Source organism: Nylanderia fulva, unplaced genomic scaffold (genome assembly GCF_048542155.1).
Source record: "Nylanderia fulva isolate GAGA-0341 unplaced genomic scaffold, ASM4854215v1 Scaffold74, whole genome shotgun sequence".
Classification (NCBI taxonomy): domain Eukaryota; kingdom Metazoa; phylum Arthropoda; class Insecta; order Hymenoptera; family Formicidae; genus Nylanderia; species Nylanderia fulva.
The window spans coordinates 68,804-96,188 of NW_028190851.1; the positions used below are offsets into that span (position 1 = coordinate 68,804).

Consider the following 27,385-nt stretch of genomic DNA (forward strand, 5'->3'; position numbering starts at 1 on the left):
GGGTAAATCATTTTAATCAATCCATTATATTTCGAAACTCTCGAGTTTAAAACAAAAATGTTTCAAACAAAAGTTGTTTGGCATTGAGGAGTCATCTGATTTTTATTTAGTCTTGAATTAAAATCCAGAAGATTATTTCAAAATCAATAGAACTTTATTTTTTTTTTTAATTACTATAATTTTTTATATAAATCGATCCCTTACAATATTTGGCATAAAATTATAAGGCTAAAATGACAATAGAGTGAATAGTTTACGAGATATTTCATATCTCATAAAATATTTATTTTTCGATAATCTTGTCTTAATACTTTTTATGCACAAAGTTATGAAAAAAATTAATTAACGTAAAAGACAAATAATTATTTTTAAAAATATATAATTAAGTTAGCTATAAACATATTTTTCTTGTATAGATTTCTTATATACCTTACATTTACATACTCTTCTTGTATACATATATTAAAACTTGAACGTTATTTTTTTATTAAATTTTGATAAAAACAATCTTGCTAAAAAGTAACACGCTTGTTATCACTATTGCGATAAGTATTTCGCATATTTTACTCAATTTCCTCGCTAAACGCCGATCAACAAGGCTTCAGGGTCTCCGCGATTCTACGTCTCCAGTGTATGTCGCTCTGCTTCTTCCTGCAACTGTCCTGAGAATTCTTCGGTAATATCGTCACCTCCGAATCATCACCGTTCGCCATGGAATTCTCATTCAAGTGTCCCTCTGCCACTTGCTGGGTGGTATGTTTCTTGATCGTGGAGACACAATTAGATTCTCGAAGAGAAACTACATCACCACCTTCGCGACTCTTTTCATCTCTTCTTCTCACAGTCTTGTCCTCGACGCGATTACCTTTCTCCTTCTCGTCATAGCTGACAATCTTCTCTTTCTGGAAGTTAGCCGCGAAATCTTTTCGCTCTTCTATCCCTCTGGGATAAAGAGTAGGCTCAATTCGCGAAGATGTGGAAGCTGCGGAAGAACTATGGTTCTCTTGCAACGTGAGCTTATTGTTTGGATAAGAGTTCACCCTGGAGTACCTATCCTTGAGGCAACTCCGTACAAAATAATTGTGACTGCTGGCGCTCTGCGGATACAACTTCTCCTCGATACGACAGTTAATTACCGCCGCCTCGGCAATCGGAATTGGCTCCGTATACGTGAATGTCTTCTTATCAGTCCTGTCCTCGAATCGTCTGATGTTGATGGGTCCGTTGATCACCGGCACCGCGTTGCTCATCTCACTCGTGGTCCTTATTACAGGCGTGATGTTGCCCATGGAATCCAGCCGGGAGTTGATCTGATCAACGTGGGAACTCGGAAGGGACGCGGTGACCTTTCCGGGACTCTTCGGCTGCGCTTTCCTAGACTGTTTCGGTCTCGGTCGTTGCTGACTGCTCTTCGTCGAGCTACTTCGCGCTGAGTCCGCTTCGACGCGTGGCGTTTCGCGAATCTCAGAGCTAAAATCTTCGGTATGATGGTGCCTGATGTGTCGATTCAGGTTGTCCTTCCGTCTGAATGGCGTCTGGCAGTACTCGCAAGAAAACGGCTTCTCGTCTGGAAGAAGTACATACTTTCTCGCCTCTGATGTCACAATCTGACATGGCTGTCGTGAGGACTCAGGAGCCTTAAGTACAACCCAAGTAGCAAGCATACGTCATTTTAACGTTTAATGACGTTATAGATGTCAAAATGGTATCATTTTGACGTTTAATGACGTCAGTTTGCTACGTGGGTTGTCACAAATATTTGAAATTCTATAAATTGTTAAAGTGACGTCATTCGACGTCAAAATAATGTCATTAGACGTCAAAGTGACGTCATTTTGATGTTTAATGACGTCAATTTGCTACTTAAGATAGTGAACTTGATCCCATCGTTAATTTCACATAATACTTAACGCACCTGAATGCACGGTTAAGTGTCGTCTCAATTCGCTCTTGGATAGAAAAACTTTGTTACAATGGGCGCAAGAGAACGGCCTGTCCTTCTCGTGAGTCCGTTTGTGTCGTTTCAGCAGAAATCGGTCCTTGAAACTCTTGTTACACTCATCGCACGTATACGGTCGTTCACCTATAATAATAATCATCTACTTGTTATTCTTCTCATATGCAAATTCTTTAGAAAATCGAACTTTTTATCGTATTTTCTACTAAAATTTAGAGAAATAAAATATAATTCTGCAAAAAACAAGATTTTTTCCGCTTACTTATATGCGTTCGCATGTGACGTTTCAAATTAGTTAATACGCGGAAGGATTTATCACAGGACTTGCAGTTATACGTCGATGTCGCGTTGTGCACATTTAAATGGTTCCTTAAATCATCTCGTTTGCTATATCGTTTGTTGCATTCAGAACATTTAAACTGCTTCTCCTCTAAAATATTTAAGTTATAATCACACAAATGTGTATACAGAATATCATTTTCCTATAATTCTTTAAAAGAAGCTTATATAACTATAATAAATTACCTACACTAATTATTATTTATTTTAATTATTAAATATTAATATACATATTACTGTGAGAGAGAGTAAAAGTAAAGTTAGAAGTTTAAAGTACTTCTACTACACATACTGTGGGAAAGCATGTGCCTGTTGAGTTTGTTCCGCTGAGGGAAAGCTTTTCCACATTGATTACACTTGTGTGGTTTGTATCCTTTATGAACCCTTTCATGATATTCAAAGTGAGAACGCTTTACAAAGCTCTTATCACAAAAGATACATTGGTATGGCTTGACGCCTGTCACACATGCGTCATGATAGCACTTGCTCTTCTTATTATGAAAGACCTTACTGCATACATTACACTTATATTTTTCCGGGTTGCCCGGCACTATTGTTATATGACTGCGATCGCGCTTGACATTTTTATTCTTCTCCACATTCTTCTCTTCATCGAGCTTTTCTTCCGCCTGTTTGCACTGAAAAAACAAAAGAAATACTTCAATCAGTTAGCGTAACAAACTTTTATCCACAATTATTCCTCAATCTTGATTTTTAATTTCTTATATATAATAATGAAATTTAAGAGAGTAATAATTTTTAAAACATTTCTTATTAAATCAATATCATAAAATATCAATATATAATAATATAATAAAATCAATGTAATAAAATAATAAAATAATAAAACTGAGCATTGTAAAATATACAATTTTCTTAATATACTTAAATATATAAATTGCATTAAAATCTGTTTTCTTACTCGAGGAGTTTGCAGATTTGCAGAATTGTGATCATTTCCATAAATGTATAGCTTGTTGGAATCGTTATTGGCAATTGTATCATTTGGAGCAAACTTGTAGACTCCTTCTTTTTCGAGAGTGACATTATCATAATGAAGATTTGATGATGTGCATTCAACAGAAGTGGAGTCCTGGCTCTTCTTGGATTTGGAATCCTTGTTAATAACAAGTTCTAGTGGCAATACAATCTCCTCGCTAGACGATTTGTGTGTATCATTCGAATCCCTGTTCACGGAACATAGTTCTTCTGCAATATATATCAAACTTATTATAGAATATAAAAAAAAAAATGAATAAAAAATATAAATTCAAATTTAAAGATCTGACATTGGTAAAATTCCAGAAAAACTTATATACAGGGTGTCCTGCAACGTGATGTCCATATTGAAAGCACCTTTATGACTTACCTTATCGCACAATTTATAAAGTAGTTAATTATTATTTAACATTATTGTTCAATAAATAATATTATTATCTTCAATATATAATACTATTCTTATTTTATGCAATTTTGTTTTTTTGCTGTAACTTTAAAACAATCGACTTTAGGGTCTATGTGTTTTAACTTTTCGACTTAGAATGACATCGAGAATACACAGTTTCAGTATGGCCATCACCTTGCAGGACACCCTGTATAAGTAATTTTAAATGCCTTGAACATGATGTTTAGCTTGGCAAATTTTACAACCATGCTCCTCATATAACAAGCACATGCGACATTTGCTGTGACCGCAACTATCCTTCACAAGTCTTGAGGCAGATGCGTTTGTAAGCTGTCCACAATTTGGACACTCTTCGCTCATTATAGCACATGTTCTGAATTCCTTGGGATATAGCATACTCTGATTTATACATGCTATTCAGAGACTTGTAAATCTGAAAAAAATTATTATATCAAATAATTTGCACATATGAGAGAATGCAATAAAATGAGTCATAAGCCTAATAATAGTAAACAATCTAATTAAAAAGCAATTTTATAACTTTACAAATATCTAAATTTTACTTACAAATTGATATTGAAATATTGACAGATAAAAATAATAAATCACATTGTTCCATTTGTCCAATTATGTTCCTGAAAAAAATTGTAGTAGTTATTTATTTATTATATGAATATTATATATATTTACTTTATTTGTACATTTTTTTTTTATTAATATTAAAATCAATAATTATATATACTTTCAATATATATTATATATGTAATATTTTAATACTTTATTTATATTTGTATCTCATAATTCAATTTTAAGTTTCCAACACAAATTATTACTTTTATAAATTTTTTATTCTATCGCATCTCTCTGATCTCTACAGAAGATCTAATTCTAGTTCTAGTTCTTTAAAATTAATAAGTATTGTTTTGTTTACTACAGTATAAAAGTAATACGATCAATAAGAAAAGCATAAGTTCAAATAGAAATCTTGTCCTGTATCTTTGAACATATTAATTGTAAGAGCAATGTTTATTTGACACTTTTTTTCTTATTTCAATCAATACTACCTGCTCTCAAAATATGAAACCTTTTTTTTAACATGCAGTATAAAAAAACTTGATGTAAACTGGTTTTCGGAGGAGAAATTACAAGCTTCTCCTTCTTGCACATTGAGTAAAAAAACTACCATCAGTAAAATAGTTCCAGCAATAAGAATTATGTCATGTTGCGAAGAAATGAAATTATAGGAGTTGCAATACAAGAAAATAGTTTCTTTAGGAGATTGAAAATTTAGGACTTTTTAGATGACACTCGATAGATCTCAGAGATGATGGGGAGTAAAAAACTCCAAAAAAGAATATAATTTATATCTCAAAGGGAAGCACCATGTTCACAGGAAGAAGATCTAACAGTATTGTGTCTATATAAACTCTAATTTAAATTATAGTAATTAGAACAAATTCTACATGCAGAAACAATTTCATTACAATTTCAAATTAAGATTAAATTTGAAAGATCAGGCACAAGGTGAATAATAATAATAAAATAATAACAAATTATGTATCATTTTTTTTCCGTTTATATTTGAAAAGGACCACAACCATATGATCAAAACGTTGTATTTCTAATTAATAAACAAATAATGAATTTAGAAACTGATCCTTTGAGTAATTAACTAGCAATATTAATATATTTTAATTAATAATAATAACAAGGGAAATATAAGTACAGCTTGAAGCGTCAAGTTTGAAGCGCAATCAGCTGTTCGAGATCACAAATCAAATCTGACGTTTTCAGCTCGGATAGTAGAAGACGCTCGACGCGTCCTCTGAGCGAGTTTGGCCACATGTCTACCTCGAGACTTCCGTTTCCTTCTTCATCACGGTGTTCTACGTTGCTGAGGTATGTTGAGTGAACGCGCGTCATTTTTGCAACATATTGTTAAATTCATACATTTCGTATCCTATCTTAAAATCACCAGAGATATACTGCGTATACGTTTTATCATTAAGTATAAAAATAACCACGAAAATAATATGCTAAATAAATATTCAAATAAAATGTATGAGAATGAGAGGTTAATGAAACCATGTGGTTTTCATGATGATTAAATATTCGTTTGTTTTTTACTATATATTATATATATATATTGAATTTAGAGAGATTTTTAGATATCTCTGTGTCGCATTTGTTTAAATATATACTAAAGTGATGAAAAAATGCATCCTAAAAATTCGAGACGCCGCTTCTCCCTCCCCCCAGAAACATCTCTTATTTGTGGAACATTCATATTTTATACATGAATTTATTATTTTGTCATTAAACTTTGTCGCTATATGTTGATACATTCTTAATTTTTATTTTTTTAAATGATTTTTAATCCCTAAATTGCACAAGGTATCACTGTGCATGTTTCACGATGGGTTTATTACTACTAATTTTATTGCTACATATTGATATCTTAATTTTTATTTTTTAAATATTTTTCAGTCCTTAAATTCCGCAAGGTATCCCTGTGCACTCACGATGGGTAGGGAGGACAAAGCAAGCTGGAAATCAAATTACTTCACTAAACTCGTAGTAAGTACTTTTTTTCTAAGCATTTATTATATTTATATATAATTTTATTATTTTAATCTTGTACATCCATTTCACAGTATGTTTTAACATAGTAAATGTATAGTTACGAGCAGTGTTTGCTGTTATCTAAATAAAATTATATAGATAATCATCTAGATAAAACTTTGGTGTTATCTTATCTTTACTGCATTATCTAGAATAATTTTCAGGTAATTTTTGGTTTAGAATCATAGCACATAAAAATATGGATATGATACATATTTTTATATCCCTTTTATATTTACATTTTTTTTATAATTGTGTTTACACAAAAAAAACAGTCTTACAAATTATTATCTAGATGAATCACTATATAATTTTATCTTCTATCTTGATATATTTTTTTAAATTATCTTTATCTTATCTAAAATAAATTTACATTTTTATCTCATCTTTATCTAGTTAATTTTAAAATCATCTAAGCAAAACACTTGATATGAGATGATTTTCAAATGCATTAATAGTAGGAAATATAAATGTACATAAAGCATAATAATTATAATAATTTTTCTTCATATTTCAGCAACTACTAGACGATTATCCGAAATGCTTCATAGTGGGCGCGGACAATGTCGGCTCGAAGCAGATGCAGCAAATCCGTATGTCACTGCGTGGCAACGCAGTGGTACTGATGGGTAAAAACACCATGATGAGAAAGGCAATTCGCGGTCATATAGAACGTAACGCGGCACTAGAGAAACTATTACCTCATATTCGTGGTAATGTTGGATTTGTCTTCACTCGAGGGGACCTGATCGAAGTGAGGGACAAATTGCTGGAGAATAAAGTGCGCGCTCCTGCCAGGGCGGGAGCCATCGCGCCCTTGAGCGTCATTATTCCTGCCCAAAACACAGGACTCGGTCCTGAGAAGACCTCCTTCTTCCAAGCTTTAAGTATTCCGACCAAGATTTCCAAGGGTACTATTGAAATTATAGTAAGTATTAATTAATTGAGAAATATTCCATTAATTGTCTCATGAGTCTCGCTGATGTAACTCACAATGTGAATATCAATATTTCAGAATGACGTACACATCCTCAAACCTGGTGACAAAGTGGGAGCTTCCGAAGCCACTCTCTTGAACATGTTGAACATTTCTCCATTTTCTTATGGATTGCTGGTAGAACAAGTGTATGATTCTGGTACCATTTTCGCGCCTGAGATTCTAGACATCAAGCCTGAAGATCTCCGTGAGAAATTCATGGCCGGAGTTGCAAATTTGGCTTCGGTTTGTTTGTCAATCGGTTATCCCACGGTTGCCAGCGCGCCGCACAGCATCGCCAACGGCTTCAAAAATCTCTTGGCTATTGCTGCTGTTACCGACGTTGAATTCGCAGAAGCTGCTACTATCAAGGAGTACATCAAGGTGTTATTTTGTATATGCACGCATTATATCTTGTCATTTTTTTATTTTTCAACTATGAGCAAAAAGTTATGATGAAAGCATTACACGTCTGAAGATCTTGGTCCACGTGTCAGAGCTAGAAATAGCTGAACCCACTGATGCGTCAAGATCGCAGTTGAATTATCGCGTGAAAACACGCAGTCTGAACATAATATATAATATAATATTTTTTCTTATATACTACTTGGTTGCATCTCTTAAGAGCACTGGAATTTTTTATAGGATCCAAGCAAGTTTGCTGCTGCTGCCACTGCTGTAGCAACTCCAGCTGCTGCAGCTGCTGATGTTGCTGCTGCGGAGAAGAAGGAAGAAAAGAAGGAGGAATCTGAATCGGAAGATGATGACATGGGCTTTGGATTGTTCGATTAAAGTACATTATCTAATGTATACAATCGTGAAGACTTTTCTGAAATAAAAAAGATTTTAAAATAATTTGAAATTTTATTCTTCATTATTGGTACATTACATTATTAAACATTGAGAGACTTGAATTTGCTTTTATAATCGTTACTTTTTCTTTCGTAATGCTATGCTCTTGTTTCACAATTGTGTAATTATGCAATCATATACAGGGTGTCCGGTAACTAACGGACCAACGATTACAAATGGATTCTTTGGTCAATTTAGAAACGATTTTTCCTCAGCGAAAATGTCGAAAAAGGTCATCATTTTTTACAACTTTCCAATATTTGTCATGTATCTTTATAACTAAGCCTCAAATTAAAATTTTATTATAGTAAACTCTACCTGAAATTAACTGAAGAATGTAATTATGTTAGACTTTTAACTCCAAAACGTTTAGTTTTCAAAAAAACCCATTTTTTTCAATCGCCTATAACTCGAAAATTATTGACTTCTCAACATTTTTGCTAAAAAAAAATCGTCTCCAAATTGGCCAGAGAATCCGCCCTTAATCCCTTAATTGGTCCGTTACCGGACACTGTATAGAATGAAGAAGTAAAATTATATTTATTCATTGAGTTCTTTAGGAAAACAAAATATTTATTTATGCATACAGGGTGATTTAGAAATACTTGTATAAACTTTGGAATTGAGTTCTCGACACAAATAAGAAAAAGCATGTCATGCACGTGTCCGAAAATACCTTTTTGAATTACAATTAAAAGATGACATTTATAAGAACAAATAACCAATGTAACACATTTTCCATTTCAATTGTTTATCATTTGCTTTGCTTAGATGGAATTGAATTGAAATGGATAATATGGAGATTTTTCCTATAAGTTAAGGGGATCCTAAACGTCCTTGAGAAGTCTGTTTTTTCCTATTTTATCGACAAAATATGAGATTAGGTAAACTATAAATCTATTTATTGGCTATACAGATTTTATACCTGAAATTAGATTGCTTCCTCCTTTGTTAATATTATTATTTTAATTTGTAAAGGAAAAAGATTTATCAATCTGTGTAGTCTCATTATCTTATTGTTAGTTACAGAATTAGGAATTCTTAAGAATTCATAGTTTATCTAGCCTCATATTTTGTTGATAAAAAAACAACAGACTTCTCAAAGACGTTTAAGATCACCTTAAAGACTATTCTGATCGGCCAATCGAATATATGCTCCTCTGTAGTAAATTTTCAAATAATCTCGCACTAACGAATAGAAAGCGCGTGCGCATTCTTTCGAACGTCGTGTGCACGCGTGTTTTTTTGAACGCTACTCGCGCGCATGCGCGCTCTTTCACTCGACGCTGCGCGGCGCAGCTAGCGCGCGTTCAGTAACGCGCGAACCTTCGTGAGAGAAGGGTATATGTTTGAATGTTTCTTCTTATCTGAGAGAGAAAGAGAAAGTGAATTGATCCCTTCGTGTTGTGTTGAGAAATTACCTCGAACGACAATATGTCGTATTATTTTCGCGACTCACCGAGATTCGCAGACCGGCTCCGCGGCATGTCCGAAGACGAACTGCTGCGGGAAGTCAAGCAGAGGTTTAACGAGGACGACGAGGACGCGTTTTTGCCATCCAGTAGGCGCACTACCAGAGGCGACTCCTTCGATCGGCCTTTCCCGCACTTTCCGAGAGTGAGAACGCGGTATTTTTTTTATTATTCGACCCCGATTGTTTTTCCTTTATCCTCAGTATTATTCTTTTAGATGATTTTAAAATTATAGCTAGATATAAAGATGAGACATGAAAATATGTAAATTTATCTTACAATTAGATAAGATAAAGATGATTTTGTTTTATTAAATACATCTATAGATAAAAAATAGAATTATATATGGCGATTCATCTAGATATATGTATATAACGTCTAGATTAATATTATTTTTAAGACTGCTTATGTAAACACAGTTATAAAAAAATATAAATTATAAAAGAGATATAAAAATATATTTGTATTGTTATTTGTAAGTTTCTATTGCTTACTGTTAAAGTTCTGCTACTTAATAATATTTAAGAATTTTTGTATGCTATATGACTAAATCAAATTATATATATACCTGAACATTATTCAAGATAATTTAATAATAGTAACACTTTTTTCATCTAAGATATAGATATAGATAATACATATTTTTATTATTTATATAAAGATAAGATGACGCCAAAACTTCATCTAGATGATCATCTATATAATTTTATTTAGATAACAGCAAACACTGTTCATCCTATTTTGGAATTTGTAACGTGTTCTCTTACGTCAACCTTATTTATTCTCTTATTATCTTTTTCCTTCTGTCTTTTTCCTTTCCTCTTCATTTCTTTATTTCTTTTCTCTTTTTTAGATCGCGAAACGAATCTTAATTCCAACTTAAATATTCATTTTTATCCCATCAGTTACTGAAGATCTTTTCATCCATTATAACGGATGTTTGCACAGTTTTTATTTCCTCTGTTTGTTTGTTGCTATTAAATTTTCTGCAATATATATATATATATATATATATATATATATATATCTAATCTAATTCATTTTATGCCTCATATTGCACAAAAGTTATGTTATCTTCTATCTAAAGATATACTGGAGTTACCCCAAGTAGCAAATTGACGTTATTATACGTCAAAATGACGTCACATTGACGTCTAATGACGTCGTCAACGTCAAAATGACGTACGTTTACTATCTTGGGTATTTTACTCTTACTTTTCACGGTTAAATAAATATATGTGTACTTAAAAAAGAGAAATCTCAAATTTTCAGAATGTAAAGTTAAAGTAAGATATAAATAAAATATTAATAAATAAACATTAACATGTTGCTGTAAACACGGTTTTCATTTACGTTTGCGATGCTGTGTTTGCGCGCGAAATTTAAATCGCGATGGACGAATCGCATTTTTTCATATGCAAGGTATCCATTAATAATCGCATCTCGTGTGCAGGATAGAGTGATTTAAACCTATTCTACATTATTATCAGACACCCTGTATATATAATGCCGTTCTAAAATAGTTGCCGACGATCGTCTCGATAGGATCTCTTCACTTTTTCTCCGGTTATTCTCGTCGTGATATTTTCAGATTTGGTTGTCGCGAGATTAAAAAAAAAACAATCCCGATGCTTTCGCAAGATACAGATCGAATTCGAATTTTACTTTCTCTCTTTTAATAAGAACCGAATAAATATGAATATATGACGTCATAATGGAATTAAAATATCGATAAATTATCAAAAATTAATGACACTGACAGACCTACTTTAATATCTCATCACTCGAAGACAGCAATAATAATAATAATCAGGATCACTTGATTATTATCGGAATGGTTGAAGAAACAAAAAGCGGCCCTTTCTTTCCCTTCCTTTTATTATACTATCTAATAAAGGAAGAACCGAATTTCTGATATTATCGTGAACGTTGCCGCAGAAATATACTGATATAGCAGAGGTTTTCTGAACACCCCTTAACTTCAATATCCCACGCGAAAGGGCGGTTTTATCGCTGTTCGTGAATAGGTCTGAGAAATTGCGTTCTGTTTCTGGACCCTCCCGAGTTTCAACGGGACATATCGAGGGTAGGCCACCCCTATATCGATCTCGGTTCTTGTCGAGGAGAAGTAGCACATCCCGACCCTTCCAAGTGTGTATATGTATATAGGTATATATTTTTTTCTGTATATGTATATATATTTTCTGAGTCCCTTAATTACGAAGATGTATCTTGTGACGTTAAAACCGTATCACAAAAATTGTAAGCGGTAAAATATACTAAGCGAATCTTCTGGTAAGTTTGAGCTGTAAATCTTTACCCAGGTAGCAAGCGTACGTAATTTTGACGTTGAGTGACGTCATTAGACGTGAAAGTGACGTCATTTTGACGTTATTAAACGTCAAAATGACGTCATTAAACGTCGAATCGTTTAACAAGTTCAAGCTGTAAATCTTTACCCAAGTAGAACAGAAAATCAAAATAATATCATTTTGATTTTCTGTTCTACTTGGGTAGCAAACCAAGTAGCAAACTGACGTCATTAAACGTCAAAATGACGTCATGACGTTATTAAACGTCTGAAATGTCGAATTGTGTAGCAAGTTCAAGCTGTAAATCTTTAGCAACCCAAGTAGCAAACTGACGTCATTAAACGTCAAAATGACATCATATTGACGTCGATGACATCATCAAATGTCATTTTAACATTTAATGACGTCAGTTTGCTACTTGAGTTGCTAAAGATTTACAGCTTGAATTTGTCAGATGATTCGCTTAATATATTTTAACGCTTATAATTTTTGTAATACGATTCCGACGTCACCAAATGCATCTTTCATAATTAAGGAATATTTATAATTCGATTGAATATATGATTATTCAACATCAAAATTCCAAGTAGAACAGAAAATCAAAATAATATCATTTTGACATAATATTATTTTAATATCATTGATCAAATTTGAACTCTAAATTTGATCAATGACGTCAAAATGATATTATTTTGATTTTCTGTTCTACTTGGGATGACGTATATGTTTTACTAGCTGGGAACTTTATGTAGAAAGTTGTCTCCAAAAGTTGTCCATCTTGATTCGATTTTTTTTTTTTTAAGTATATGCCTCTATCTCGTTTCTCATACATATTCCTCATCTCAATATTTACCGAAAAGTGGCCGTTCAAGTCAGTAGAAGATACCGGGTGATCAATAACATTCGAGAAACGATCTTCGCGACACGAGGTATGCTAATTGGTGCGCTGACAATGCGGAACAGGTGATTCGGTTATATGTACAGCGATGCAGTAGAAAGAAAGAAAAAGAGGGAGAGGGAGAAGGAGAGAGAAAGAGAAAAGTATGCCTCATTACGTAAAGCGAATTGTTGTATCGTCAGTGTGTATGTGTTGCGAATAGTTCTCTTCGTCATCTCCCCTTTAAGTCTTTTCTTTTATCCTGGCCCCGTGTAAAGAAGAATAACGAATTATTCACCTATGTTTGTCTCAAAATGTGAAATATTTATATTTTGAGAAATTTTCGACAATTTGAGTCGAAACAAATTGTAGAATATACAGGATGTTAAAAAAAAATTAACAGATAAATTTTGAAGAAAAGAAGAAGATTTCAAAATAAATATTTTTTGTTAATATTATTTTTCTCTATGATATTTTTATAAAAATAGGAGTTTGTGACTTAAACAATAAACAATTTTTTCGAAAATTTGAGTCGAAAAAAATTGTAGAATGTACAGGGTGTTAAAAAATTAGACAAATTTTGAAGGAAAATAGAAGATTTGAAGATAAACATTTTTTGTTAATACTATTTTTTTCTATGACGTTTTTATGAAAATAGGAGTTTGTGACTTAATAAATAATAAAATTTTAAAAATTTGTAATTTTGTAATTTAACTACTGGTGATGTTAAGTTTTGTGGATTATTGATTAAATAATAAACATATAAGTGCAAAAATTAAATTATATTTTAATCTTACAATAAACAAAACACGGAATAAAAATAATTCACTCTTCTTACAGTAACTGTTAAAAAATTTCTTATTAACTTTAATACAAACTGAAAAGTCACAAACTCGCATATATGCGATATCATGTAATTAAAATTAAACGTTGTAAAAAGAAAAGTAATATTAAAATTAAATTTATATTAAAATTAATATTCAAAGTTTGTCTATCTAATTTTTTAACACCATGTATATATTTATTTTCCAATTTTTTCTTGTGCATCTTTAAAAACAAAAAAAAAAAGAGAGAGGTAACTTCGCTTAAAACGTTAGATAACTTAACAAAAATTTCAAATATTTTTTTGGTGAAAATATAAATAAGTGATAGCAATAGAAGAATAAATCTACATGTAGGTACGAAAAAATAGTTTTTTTTTCGGAAAGATAGAATCTGAAGATAGAATCTGGAGGTGGTAAAAGAAACGTGTAATTTTCGTGATCTTAGCACAGCTTGCAACAAAATACATCGTTTGAATCTACGCACAGCTGTATGTACGTTTGGCAATAGAGAGTTGCATTTACACACGTTAGCGTTATTTATACACGTTTAACGTATTAAACTTCGTCGCGTTGTTACACAACGTGCCTTGCGTAACAAAAGAACGCGATTGTCACTCGGCTCTTTTGAACAGTTTAGCCTTTACAATTCAATAATTTCTAATATATTAGCATCTTATAGAAATAGTTTAGAGTTGTGTGTCATATCTCGAAAGGAATGGAAAAATTGTGAAAAAATTATGAAGTGTTCTATGTTGCATTAAGAGTGACAACAAAAACTTGGTAAATTACAACTTGGATTAAAAATCATTTTAATAACAAATTAATTAAGTTTAATTAATTTGTAATAAGTTTAATTAATTTGTTTAATTTTTAAAAATAATTAACTGAAAATTTTTAATTAATTAAATTAATTAATAAAGTTAATAACAAAAAAGGAAAGTAATTTTATATAAATATATAAAATTTATATTGTAAAGATTATACATTATAGATAATGTTATAATTTTATTTTATATATATATATATATATATATATATATACATATATATAAAATGTTATATACAAACAGAATATTATTATATGTTTTTATGCAAATAATATTGTTAAACATTAAAAAAGAAAATAATAATAAAAATGTATCAATTTGTTTGTAACAGAATTCAAGATGATTTATACAAAGTTTTGTGACGATTCACAAATTAGTTTTTTTTTTGTAAATAATTAAAATATATTGGAATTTTTATATATTATTTTTGCTGTCAAAATATTCTTATTTTTTAAGTCACATACAAGAGATATATATATGAAAATTGGAAAAAAATATTTATATTTTAAAAATATAAATGTTAAATTCAATTCAGTCATTTTTTGTGAGGATTATGCAGCTAATACAAACTTAAAAAATATTCTTAACTTAACAATATATTTAGAAATGAATTATTAATTTATAAAGAGGAAGAAATTACCTTATCGAGGAAGATATAGAATTAATTGAAGTATTTGTTAAGTGAAAAATTAAGTTCAAAGGTTTATCTTAAAATATAACTGATATGAAAAATCAACTTGTTAATCTTACATCTACATTATATAATGAATGTAACACAATATGATATTTTTCTTTTAATTTATAAATAAATCATCACACACACATTAAATTAAAAATTAATAAATAATTAAAACTAATATGCAAATTCAAATAAAATTAATATTAAATAAAATAAGCAGAATTATATAAAATTTTTTTATTTACCAAATACTTTGAAAAAGAAGGTTGCCACTTTGATCGATGTATGTGTAATTTTGCATTTATTTATTTAATATTTTTATCGTAAATTTAAAAAAAAATCGTTGTTATAAGAATAATTTTTTTAACGACAATTGCTCAACTTTTGCAGTTATCGGTATCGCTAAAGATTTATTTTCTTAATAAATTAATAAGCGAATTTCATGCTACGCGCCGTCTTCTCGCCCTCCTTCCTCTTCTGTATGAATAACCGACTTGACTAACTCGCGGCCACCTTCTCGCGGCTCATGCTCTCCTGGCACTGCTATCGATCATCGTAGATCATTGATCGTCATTATCGATGATCCCGCGAATAATGAAACGAACGTAACGCGTGACACTTTTTGAATAATCGACGTTCGATGCATATATACATGTATCTGATGGTCTTTTAAAAAGAAAAACCGCAGGGTTGTGGATAATAACTAGTTAAAACTTAAAAAAAGTTATTAACTTTTAACTTAGCTTAATTAATTTAAAATATATTAATTTTTAATTTTAACTAGTTATTTCTGGCCTTATACTTATTAACTTCTTTCTCAAGTTAAATTTTTTTATCTCTAAATACTATTATTGTTTTTTATAAGTTGATAAACGTATTATTTTTAAATTAAAGTATTATTAATTTTTATGTTCATTTATTATCAATGTAAATTGTAATTACCAAAAAATATATTTCCATATAAAAATTAAAATTTCTTTGTTACTTAATTGTTATTATAAATTTTAAAAGAATTAACAAACAAAATTTTAATTTAAATAATGTTTTCAAAAATTAACTTTTGATTTAACTTCAGTTAATTTAATCTTAATTTTAATTGAGTTCATTTTTTGTTTATGCAACTTTTAATTTAACTAAATTAATTTTATAAGCACTTAACGTTAATTTGATTTAGTTTTAAAAAATCATATATAACGCACTCGAATCGAGGCAGCCAATTATTAGCATCACAGAAAAACGGTAACATGTCTTTTTTAAAATGTCAATAACATGCCTCTTTTAAAAAGGGATAAAGAAAATAGAATTTTTTTAGTCAAATGTGAAATATTACGTCATATAAATGATTTTAAACTTTGCAAACTCGGATTCTTTCAAGCATTTTCCGTGACATCTCTAAGGATTTTTGGTATCAACGCCCGATTTTTTCTCGGATATTGTTTTCTCGCTAAAGAATAATTGTTGGTTTGTTTATGTAAACATTTCTTCAAACATTACTCAAAGCAAGAAATAGAGGGTGGTTAAATTTGGCAAATACGCCAAGTCAGTTAAGTTGAAAACGAGACATTCGCCAAAAAGTCCCTCAAAAGCTTTCAAAAGATCATAGCTATGTATAATATACAGTTGTAGAATAGTACTATTGTGCAGTTCCTGACGACACCTAGATCATATGGTGATCCATTGTATTTTCTCCCTCGTTTATAGGCAATGTTTTTTTATATTTTAAAACTAAGTTAAGTTAAAGTTATAGTTATAAAATTAATTTAGTTAAGTTAAAAGTTGCGTGAACAAAAAATTAACTCAGTTAAGTTAAAATTAAATTAACTGAAGTTAAATCAAAAGTTAAAAACATTATTTATATTAAATTAGAATTTTGTTTGTTAACTCTTTTAAAATTTATAATAATAAATGACAAAGAAATTTTGATTTTTATATAGAAATATATTTTTTGGTAATTACAATTGATCACAAATGGTCATGATAATTAATAATACTTTAATTTCAAAATAATACGTATATAAACTTATAAAAAACAATAATGGTATTCAGAGTTAAAAAAATTTATCTTAGGTAAAAAGTTAATAAGTTTAAGGTCAAAAATAACTAGTTAAAGTTATAAAAATCCATACATTTTAAATTAACTAAGCTAAATTAAAAGTTAAGTTTTTAACTTTTTTTAACTAATTAACTAGTTATTATCCAACTCTGCTACTAATAATGTAAAATATATACAAATGCCGTTTAAGGTTATACGTTGTGAATATCGCGCCGAGTCATTTTTCGTCGAACTCGTTATAACATAACCTGCGCATAACTTCGCGATTCATTCATCGCTAATCTCAATCTCTAGTCTAGTTTTCCTTAACCGGACGTCCGATTTCATCTGGAAAATATACCACGATATCGAGCTCTGCTCTGAACTTTGCGTGTAAGCGCGCGTTACGCGGAATATTTGACTGCAGTACGAGAATCCCTTCCACCTAAAAAATATAGGTCACGTGTGTCTCTCCTTCCCATCTCGCCTCTCTCTTTCGATCGTTCGAGAAGGGTCTAGTATCGTTTCACCCACTTCTATATATCTACCTATTTATCTATTCATGTTTCTCTATACGCTTCTCGCAATTTCCAGAATAAAGTAAATCGTGTTTCCTATAAAAACAAAAAAACAAAGGCATTTTTTAAAGTGCCAATTTTAAAAAGCAAACGCGCCAACTTTAAAAAACGAATGCGCCAATTTGAAAAAAAAAAAAAACAAACGAACTCAAAAAAATTCAACCGACGACCCCTATAACAGCACACATATCCCGAAGACTTTAAATATCTTTCGGATATCGTTGTGCTATTAGGAACGGAAGATTCTCGTCATCGGTTCTTTGGCATTTTCTCGAAAGAACAAGAGAGAGAAGGAGTAAGCGCGGAAGCGAGATAGAGATTAAACGCGAGAAGATTCTAGTAGGTTCTCGCGGCCGCCTTCACTCCGCTCCGCGGCGGCGAGTCACGTGGTCGCGCACGACCCACACGTAATCGCGCATTTAAGTCACCCCGCGGCCCGCGCCTGCTGTCAGTCTCGCTGTCGTCCGCGTCCGCGACGGTCGTGTATGTGCGCGCATGCACTGAAACGCAAACACGTGCGTTGTACGCATGTTTTCCTTCCTCGGAAGAGAGAGAGAGAGACAGGTCGACCTTGAAAAAGTGTACCAGTGACGGCGAATGAGAAAGAGACGAGTGTATAGTGGCTCGTCGCTTATGTAATCGCAACCAGAAGCAGAGAAGCGTGCGAGGAGACGAAGAAAAGCCGAGAGAGAGAGAGAGAGAACAACTTATTGTGAGTGTCAGGTTTTGCGAGAGAGAGAGAGAGAGTGTGTATGTGTGAGTGAATGAATATATATATCCCAATATTCGAAGAAAAAAGAGAAAAAATTAATTATTAAACATAATACAAACGAGAGAGAGAGAGAGCGCGTGTCACGAATCCAAAAGCGGACGCGGGCTCAAAAACAAGTCCAGAAAATGGACTCGCCTGTCATCGTGGACGCAGCATCCAAATTTGGACGGGAGATCGATCTGGACCGCTTGTTCCTCGTAAGTGACGTTACATCCATCCCCTAATAGCACAACATATCCGAAAAATATTCCGAGGATATCCAGAGGACATTCGAACATCCTCAGGATGTTCTCTGTGGGCTTCGAGATATGTCTACTGTTAGGGTCTTTTTTTTTCGCTCCCTCTTATTTTCTTTATTCTCACGGCCGGAAACCACAAGAAGAAGAGTCGCGAACCGGAAACTGGAGACGGATATACATATATAGTTATACGTCAATCTTGATTCGGAAAAAAAGTCATAACCCCCTCCGCGATATTCAAGTTTCTTCGAGAAACATTCGTTCGATCAATCGATTATCGAATTAAGTAAATATAAACTTTCGACGTCGCCACTTATAAGGTCCCGATTACAAAACTATATCGATAGTCAGCTTATTCCGCTCTTGCTAACGTTCTCTTTTCCTCCCAAAGATATATATGTATATGTATATATGTTCTCTTTCCTCCCACCTCTTTCTTTCTCTCTGTCTCTGTCTCACTCACAGTCTGCTCCTTCTCGCATTTCGCATGAAAATCGCGTGGAAATCAGAAATAGCATTTACGTGAAACGTGCCGTATTTTTCGTGGCGATGAAACACGCAGTTCTTTCTCGAAAAAAAAAAAAAAAAAAAAAAAAAAAAAAAAAAATCAAGATATTACTGCGATTCTCGATTTCTTATTCGCGCCGCAGGAGGTGTTCGGAAAATTCAAATTATCGAGATAATAATCTTCGTCGGAATAATTTTCCGAATAAATTAACATATATTAAATGTTACGAAATCATGCACATATATATGTATAAAGAAAAAAAAAGAAATCGAATTATAGTGGATCGCCAAAATGAGTACCTCAATGACCGTGACGTCATGAACCCATTTAGACGCCTGGTCATTATTAACGTGATCGATAACGCGATACGACGTAAGTTACGGCGCAAGAGGCGCGGCGATTCCGCGGGTGACGTCATTTTGACATCTTATCATGCACCCTTTAAAAGATTTCATATCATATATACGAATAAGGACGCAAAAGAACACGAGGATTTTTCCGAGGATTCTGGGTACCTATATAAAAGATTTCCTCTGTGATAAAAAAGGATGCTACTTTATACAAGTGTGTGCTTTTCCGCACGTTCACGGATGACGTTTAACACTGCGGTTCTGGAACGCATGACGAACAGCTAGTGTGCGTGGGCGTATTTGCGCGTGCTCCAAGACGAAGACAGAAAATGAGAAAAGAACAGGACGGAGCATCCCTCCTCCGAACCATGTATGAAATCATCCGGTGGAAATAAGAATTTTCCAGAAAAAAAGGAAATTTTGTTGACTTCTAAAATTTTTTCTCGTCGAATATTCCTCAACGTTTCTGAGATTTCTTATTTTTTTTGCGTATTTTTAAATTAATAATTATTTTTAAATTATTAATTATTCTTAAATTATTAATTACTTTTAAATTATTTCCTATTATATTTCAAATTATTTTTTTAATTGATTACTGATTTATTTCTAATTTCTATTATATTTCTTGTTTTATTCATGTAATGCACTCATTGTACAGCGCGCAAATATTAAATCCATGAAAAATTTTAGACAATTATATTACTGAAAAAAATTAAAATTATATACAAATTTTAAAATTTTCTATGGAAAAAAAATAAAAACTGAAATATTATTCATGAAAACATTAATGTCCACTTGTAAATTGTGTTAAGCTGCTGCAAAGAATTATTTTTTTTCTTCAAAATCTTTATTTCAAATAACGTGACGAATTTTAATTAACATGAAAAATAAAGTATTTCCATTTATAGATTAAAAAATGTCGATACGACTATTTTGATCAATAAGAATAATTTCTCAAAAGTATTAAATACTAAAATAGTATTTTTCTCGATTTTATTTGACGACTATATAGCAAATATGTGGCAAATTTCTTGCAGTGTGATTTTTATTATGTATAACGAATAAATAAAAAAGTACTTTATATACGTGTCTTGTTTACACATGCACTTCCTCTTTCAATGTTTCTTTGAAAATGTAAACTGTAAAGAAAGAGGAGAATAACTTTTTTTTATAAACACGCTATAGTTTTAAATAAAAATATTAATCTTTAGCTTGTGGTGCCAAATACGAAGCAACGATGAATAAAATTTTCAGATCGGTTTTAGAATTAAAGGCTGAAAACTCGCTGAATGTATCATAAAATTTGCACATTTTTGCGGTTGACAGGCGAAAAGAATCAACGTGGCAACGGCGATGAATGCGTTTGTGAATTTTGTGAGTGCTGCCCAGAGTAACGTGTCGAGCCGGCAACGTCGTGCCGAAAATAGGAAAATCCGATTATCGGGCGTGTATAATAAAACGCTCGTTTCCCGTTTCTCCTCTCTTTCTCCACTCCATTTTTCTCCTGCAACTGTGACTTTCTTATAATATGTCCGTCCACTAAGTGGAACGACGACGTGACCTCGATTTGTCGCAGGAGAAGGAGAAGGTGGAGAATTCGTCACCTCGTGCCCGATTACACGCAATTTCCCCTTCAACGCGCCCTTGCTCGCACTTATTTGCTAGTCTGATACGATTGAATGTCATGCGTATAATTGCCATTATTAATACTCGTATCAGTATGTCTGAATCTAGTAAAAGTTGGGATGTTTAGACTGCCTTCCAACAACATACACAGCCCAGACAGCACCATGTCCAAAATTAGTGCATAAGACATTATTAAGAAATTTTATCTTATATGATATGATATCCCAAAACATTTAAAAATGTCTTATGCACCAATTTTGGGCATGGTGCTATCTGGGAGACGACATCGTAGGTCTGTTCTTTTTAGCTGAACTGGCTGCATTAGTTCAGAATTTCTCTTTCCTTCCAATATGGAGTAAAGAAGATAAACTCTGAACTAGTGCAGCCAGTTCAGCCAAAAAGAACAAACCGCTTGTATACGAGTTCAAAAGAACTACGACACAAAGTGACACGAGCTAAAATCCTAAATTTAACTGAATTTGTTCTTTATTGCTGCACTGGTGAACTAGTGTACACTGGTGCAATAAGTTAGAGTGCTGACGAGATACTGTTAAAGACCGTCGGCCCTGGGTAAATTCTGTCTCTACCAAGTGGGCCCGATGGACCCGGCATCGGCCGATAATCGTGATAATAAATAACTAATAAGAATATTTTATTTATTCTACTATATTTAAATTTTAATTATATAGTTCATATTCAACATAATTAATAATTAAATATATATATATATATATATATATATATATAAAATAGGAATTTGATAGTTACCGACACCGTACCGACAGGCGTATTTAGTATGCGACACAAACTCCTGTAAGGCCGTCGGTCTTTAATAGTACCTCATCAGTGATTAGAGCGAAACAAAATATATTTGCCTCGCTTTAACTCATTGCACTAGTTCAGTGTAGCAATAAAGAATAAACCCAATGTATGACTGTATTCCGTTGCTGGAAAATATTCACGTACTATATGTTCAACAACTGTATGGAACTGACAATGAGTGTGATATTTAAAAAAATACAAAAAATAGTATTTTTACACGCTTAATGACTTTACGCGATTTTTGTCTATTGTTGCAGGGTTTTCCGTTTGACGACGAGGCCGACGTCTTTGAGCGTCCACGTGGCGACGGCATTCGCGCGCACCTAGACGATCTCGCGACGCGCCACCCCGAGTTTGCCGAGCATCTGCGCGGACCGCCCTGGCCGTTTAGTGGTTCCGCATTACGTAATCGTCACCATCGGCGCCGCGGCTCCGGTGGTAGCAGCAACGACGGACAGCAACAGCAACAATCCGGCGGCCAACAACATCAAGTGGACGAGGACGCGCGTAGCCAGGCAAGCGGTAGCAGCGCCGCGAGCGGCGCCAGCGCCGTCAGCTCGCACAGCGGCGGCGAGCCGGATTTGACATCGTCGCCCGCAATACCGCAATACGGTCTACGCAACACTGTGGACATAGGCCAGCAACAGCGGCGCCGCAACATGGAAATAAGTCCGGAGAAAAGCGAGCGCGGCCAACGATCGATGTCAGCGCCGCCGGAGAATCGGCAACAGCAACAACCGCAGCAACAGCAATATGGTCAAAATCAGCAACCTGGTCCAGGACAGAGATTCGTATCTCGAGTGGACATTACACCGCAGCATAATCAGCAACAGCGCGCTCAATCGCCCGGCAAACCAGCCAGCAACGTCCGGCACATCCCTATTTTTGTAGAGGGCCGCGATGAGCCCGTGATATCAAAGCTCTCGACCGACGAAGCTACGCCGCCGCCCACCTTTCACCATCAGCAACGGCAACAATCGCCACCGCACTTCCACAGACCGTCGCACTTTAATGAACACTTTAGCAGACAGCAATGGCCGCCGCAACACTTTCAAAATGCATTCTACGAACCGAGCTTTGAGCAGCCGCAGATGCGACGGCATCAGCAGCAATATCAGCAACCCCAGTACTCTCAACAACAACAACCCCAGTATCATCCACAACAGCAGCAACCCCAGTATCAACAGCAACCGCAATATCAACAGCATTATCAACAACAACCACAATATAATCCACAGCAACATCAGCAACCTCAATATCATCACCAGCAGCAACAGGCTCAACAATCGCAATATGAACAGCAACAGGCTCAACAACCGCAATATCAACAGCAAGAAATGCCAAAGCCTAAACCGCCGCCGGTCCCGAAAGATCCTTTGGAGAAAGTCATCCAGGTGCAGAGGGAAGTGGATAATCTGGCAGAGCAGGTGGGACATTACGCCGGCGGCTCTCGACAAGACAAAGAGTACATTTACCTTGACGAGATGCTGACACGCGAATTGCTCAAGCTGGACGACATCGAGACGGAAGGCCGGGAGAACGTACGGCAGGCGCGTAAGAACACCATCAAGAGTATACAAGATACTATCAGCTTGCTAGAAACAAAAGCACACTCCCTGAGCAGCAATCTATTACGCGAGAGGGAGAAGAGTGCCCCGAAGAGAAAGAAAAACAGGTGTTGCAAGTCCCTGAACTTATGGATGTAGACGTGAAACAGGAAAAGCAAGACAGTGAGCCGATACCGCTTCCACCAGCGCCATCATCGCCAACGCAGGTGAGAAATATCTTGAAACAAAAATAACGTTAAGGGGATCGTAAACGTTCTTGAGAAGTCTGTAGTTTCCGTTCTGTTTTATTGACAAAATATGAGGTTAGATAAATTATAAATTTATTTATGACCTATACGGATTGTATTTTATCTAAAATTAGAGCGTTTCCCCTTTATTAATATTATTACTTTAATTTGTACAGGAAAAAGATTTATCAATCTGTATAGTCTCATACATCTAGGTTACAGAATTCTTGAATTCATAATTCTGTAACCTATATAGATATATATAGACAATACAGATTGATAAATATTTTTCCTGTACAAATTAAAGTATTAATAATAACAAGGGTGGAGCGCTCTAATTTCAGGTAAAATACAATCTGTATAGCCAATAAATAGATTTATAGTTTATTTAACCTCACATTTTGTCGATAAAACAAGACAGAAACCACAGACTTCTCAAGGACGTTTAGGATCCCCTTAAAATTCAGATTGTCAGATTTTCCATTATCGACATACACAGCTAGATATCATACATACAGGTTTTGAAATTCTTGTTTTTTTATTACTTTTTCTATTGCAAATTATAACGAACTGTCCTATTAATTTCCAGTCTTGTCCTATTTTTTTGTAGAAATTGGAGTCTTCGGAAAATGAAAGCGCAATTGTCGAATCCAAGAATCAGAATGATTCTTTCCATCAAAATAACAAAATCGTCGAGGCGAAAAGCCAACAAAAAATAGAGAATCGCGCAGCAGAAAGTGCAGAGCAGCCGGGTGTTGCGCCAGCAGACGAAACGACGAAGCGCGCGGAAGAGACGAGCGACAGAAAAGATGACACGACGACGCAAAACAAGGATGTGACGCAGTCGAAGCAAGAGACGGAAGAAATAAAGGAAAGAAAAACGGATTCGCCCGGGCAAAAAAAGGTAAAGAAGGCGAAGAAGAAGGAGCAGCAGCAGCAACCAGTGTCCGAACAAGCGATTCCTCTGCCACCGCCTTCGATGGAAGGCGCGAAGTAGAAGTGTCGTGTAATACGGACTCGACAAAAGAAAAATTGAGAGCGTTGTCGTAAAAAGAGGGAGAGTGAAGGGGTCGCTGAGAAAGAGAGTTTCGTATGTTCTGGAAGGACGACAGAGAGAAAGACATCGAATGATTGCATCGTAAAGTGACTTCTTCGCTTCCGACAACTGCGTAAAGGCGTTGTGAGCCAAGGCGTTGTTAGCGCAGCAGTTATCTTCTCTTTCTTGTTTTTTTTTTTTAATTTTATCTCATGCCAAGCTAGGATCAAGCTAGTCGCGTGCGAATCGTGCAATAAACGAATCCCTGCGAGTTTTGCTCGTCATTGCCTTAGGATGAGGCCTTCTCTCTTTTATAGAACGGAATAAACGCGAGCAAACCTAACCCTTGAGAAACCCTTTCTCAAGAACGAGAAGTTTTCTAGAAGCGGCTACGCGTTCGTATTCCGCTAATATTTTTTTCAAAGAAGAAGAAATACGATAGAAGAAATTCGCACGGAGCGAGCGGAATATTTTTCCCTTCCGTCTGAGATAACAGAATTTTTGCTGTTCTTCTAACTTATTTAGCCTGTTTACGGACTGATGATGAACGATTACGAGACGGAAGACTCGACTTGTGTGAGATAAACTCGAAATCGCGAGTCAAAGTCGCGCAGACGTTAATTCTCTCGTCTAGACTAAAAAGAAAAGAATTAAAAGAGTTCCCAGAGCACGTGACTTTGGGGACATCTTATATATAGAAGGAGAAACATAGTTCACTATAGAGAAGCGTGCTATATACTCATCCATCAAGCAGACCAGGTTGCATCGTAGCATTTATTTATTAAAATAACTTATAAATCGCAGTTCTATACATAAATCAAATATGTACAATATTTTTCGCGAATTTTAAATAGTTAAAAAAGATTGTATTTTATTAAAAAAATAACACATGTTCGATATATGAAAAAAATTCTTCTTTTATTCTATATTCTTCGTGTTCCTCATCACATCCTAAGTAGCAAACTGACGTCACTAAACGTCAAAATGACATCATTTTGATATCTAATGACATCATTTGACATCCAAATGACGTATGTTTGCTACCTGGGACGTGTTTAGTAAATGACAGCCCAAATAGCAAACTGCGATGTTATTAAACGTCAAAATGGCGTCATTTCGATATCTAATGACGTCACTTGCTGAATGGGAGATTGGTCTGCTCGGTAAGTATATAGGTAACGGCCATTTTATAATCGATATACAGTATTACGTGAAATGTGTACACACGTAACGACAACGATAAGTTAATACTGATTTCTTATTCTATGCCTATTGATGATTAATAGGAATGCCTATCATTAATTTATTGTATGTCTGTCTGCGAGATAATTTCATGTTCGCGAGTTTGTATGTTTGTTGTTGACTCTAAATAATATTGGCCGCATATCGCAAACATTATATTTAATGTTTCATCGCCGCGACATGAAGTGTACATATATATATATATGTATTTCACTGAGGATATGAAGATATCAATTGTATCATGCATTAAGAATTTCCAAAAGTTATAATTTTCAAATCATATCTGCGTAACTGAAAAAAAAATAATATTCATCATCTTAAAGATATCTGAGATATTTACAATGTAATTTCTTAAATTATTATTACAAAATTAATTCAACGAGACATATTTAAACAGTTTTGATCATGAAAATTTTAATTTGAGATTTACTTAAATCAAAATCCTAAATAGCAAACTGACATCATTAGATGTTAAAATGACGTCATGCTACCTAGGATATTTAAGATTGAAAAGCAATTATAAATAAAGATAAAGATTTAAAGGCCTCGTGTCTTCGTGAAGTTTGGCGCACGAATATCCAGATTTAGCATCTATTTGGAATTCTCAGAGCGTGAAATGCGCATGAGATGCTTGAGAAAGTCGACTCGAAATGTCAGATATTCAAATTTTGTATATTTCAAGATTATATTATATACAAGGTCTTTATATATGACTTTATATTCTAAAGTCTAAAAAAATGTCCTCAAGTCAGAATTTGACCACTCGACTTTTATTTTGATATTTTATTTTGAAAAAATGGATAAATTAATTCAAAAAATATTGATCAACTCATTTGTAAACAATACAGAACACACTTATGATTATGATATTTGGCCAAAATTAGAGCAGTGTGTAGATTCTAACTTGAAAAAGCCTCTAATTTCTCGTCTCTAAATTCTCATTCGTGCTGACACTTTTGTTCACCTCCGTCTTCTGTTCTTTCTCTTACACTTGCAATGTTATTTTCCAGGTTGCTGGAAATTTTATATATTTTTCTGATACATGTGTATGTGTGTGTGTAAATGAAAGAAAGAAAGAGAAAAAGAGAGAGAAAGAAGCATCCCAGGTAGCAGACTAACGTCACTAAACGTCAAAATGACGTCAATTTGCAACTTGGGACGTGATAAAATACATATATACATACGAAAGTGTGTGACTATTTTATTAATCAGAAAATGAAAATACAAAGTCTGCTCTATATCA

At 33.6% G+C, this 27,385-nt stretch overlaps 3 protein-coding genes across 6 annotated transcripts; 2 read left to right on the forward strand and 1 right to left on the reverse strand.

The window, feature by feature from the left end:
• Nucleotides 1–186: 186 nt before the first annotated feature.
• Nucleotides 187–5,508, reverse strand: LOC114944974 (uncharacterized). 4 transcript variants are annotated; one of them, XM_029321044.2, is made up of 8 exons: nucleotides 5,428–5,508; nucleotides 4,269–4,336; nucleotides 3,911–4,134; nucleotides 3,219–3,505; nucleotides 2,589–2,934; nucleotides 2,220–2,387; nucleotides 1,916–2,083; nucleotides 187–1,567 (listed from the first exon to the last, which is right to left on the reverse strand). In XM_029321044.2, the coding sequence occupies exons 3-8, from the start codon at nucleotides 4,095–4,097 to the stop codon at nucleotides 591–593; spliced, it is 2,133 nt and encodes a 710-aa protein (XP_029176877.2). In that variant the 5' UTR covers nucleotides 4,098–4,134; nucleotides 4,269–4,336; nucleotides 5,428–5,508; the 3' UTR covers nucleotides 187–590. The 4 variants fall into 4 exon arrangements, with proteins under 4 accessions (XP_029176877.2, XP_029176879.2, XP_029176878.2 ...); XM_029321046.2 differs by lacking the exon at nucleotides 5,428–5,508 and adding an exon at nucleotides 5,084–5,364; XM_029321045.2 differs by lacking the exon at nucleotides 5,428–5,508 and adding an exon at nucleotides 4,766–5,364.
• Nucleotides 5,509–5,516: 8 nt separating this feature from the next.
• On the forward strand, nucleotides 5,517–8,154 carry RpLP0 (ribosomal protein LP0). Its single transcript, XM_029321047.2, has 5 exons — nucleotides 5,517–5,600; nucleotides 6,189–6,278; nucleotides 6,841–7,251; nucleotides 7,339–7,683; nucleotides 7,945–8,154. The coding sequence occupies exons 2-5, from the start codon at nucleotides 6,225–6,227 to the stop codon at nucleotides 8,089–8,091; spliced, it is 957 nt and encodes a 318-aa protein (XP_029176880.1). The 5' UTR covers nucleotides 5,517–5,600; nucleotides 6,189–6,224; the 3' UTR covers nucleotides 8,092–8,154.
• Nucleotides 8,155–9,477: 1,323 nt separating this feature from the next.
• LOC114944973 (uncharacterized) lies at nucleotides 9,478–27,385 on the forward strand. Its single transcript, XM_029321042.2, is given in 4 exon segments — nucleotides 9,478–9,768; nucleotides 22,327–23,677; nucleotides 23,680–23,843; nucleotides 24,475–27,385. Coding segments are annotated over 4 exon segments (2,085 nt in total). The 5' UTR covers nucleotides 9,478–9,585; the 3' UTR covers nucleotides 24,862–27,385.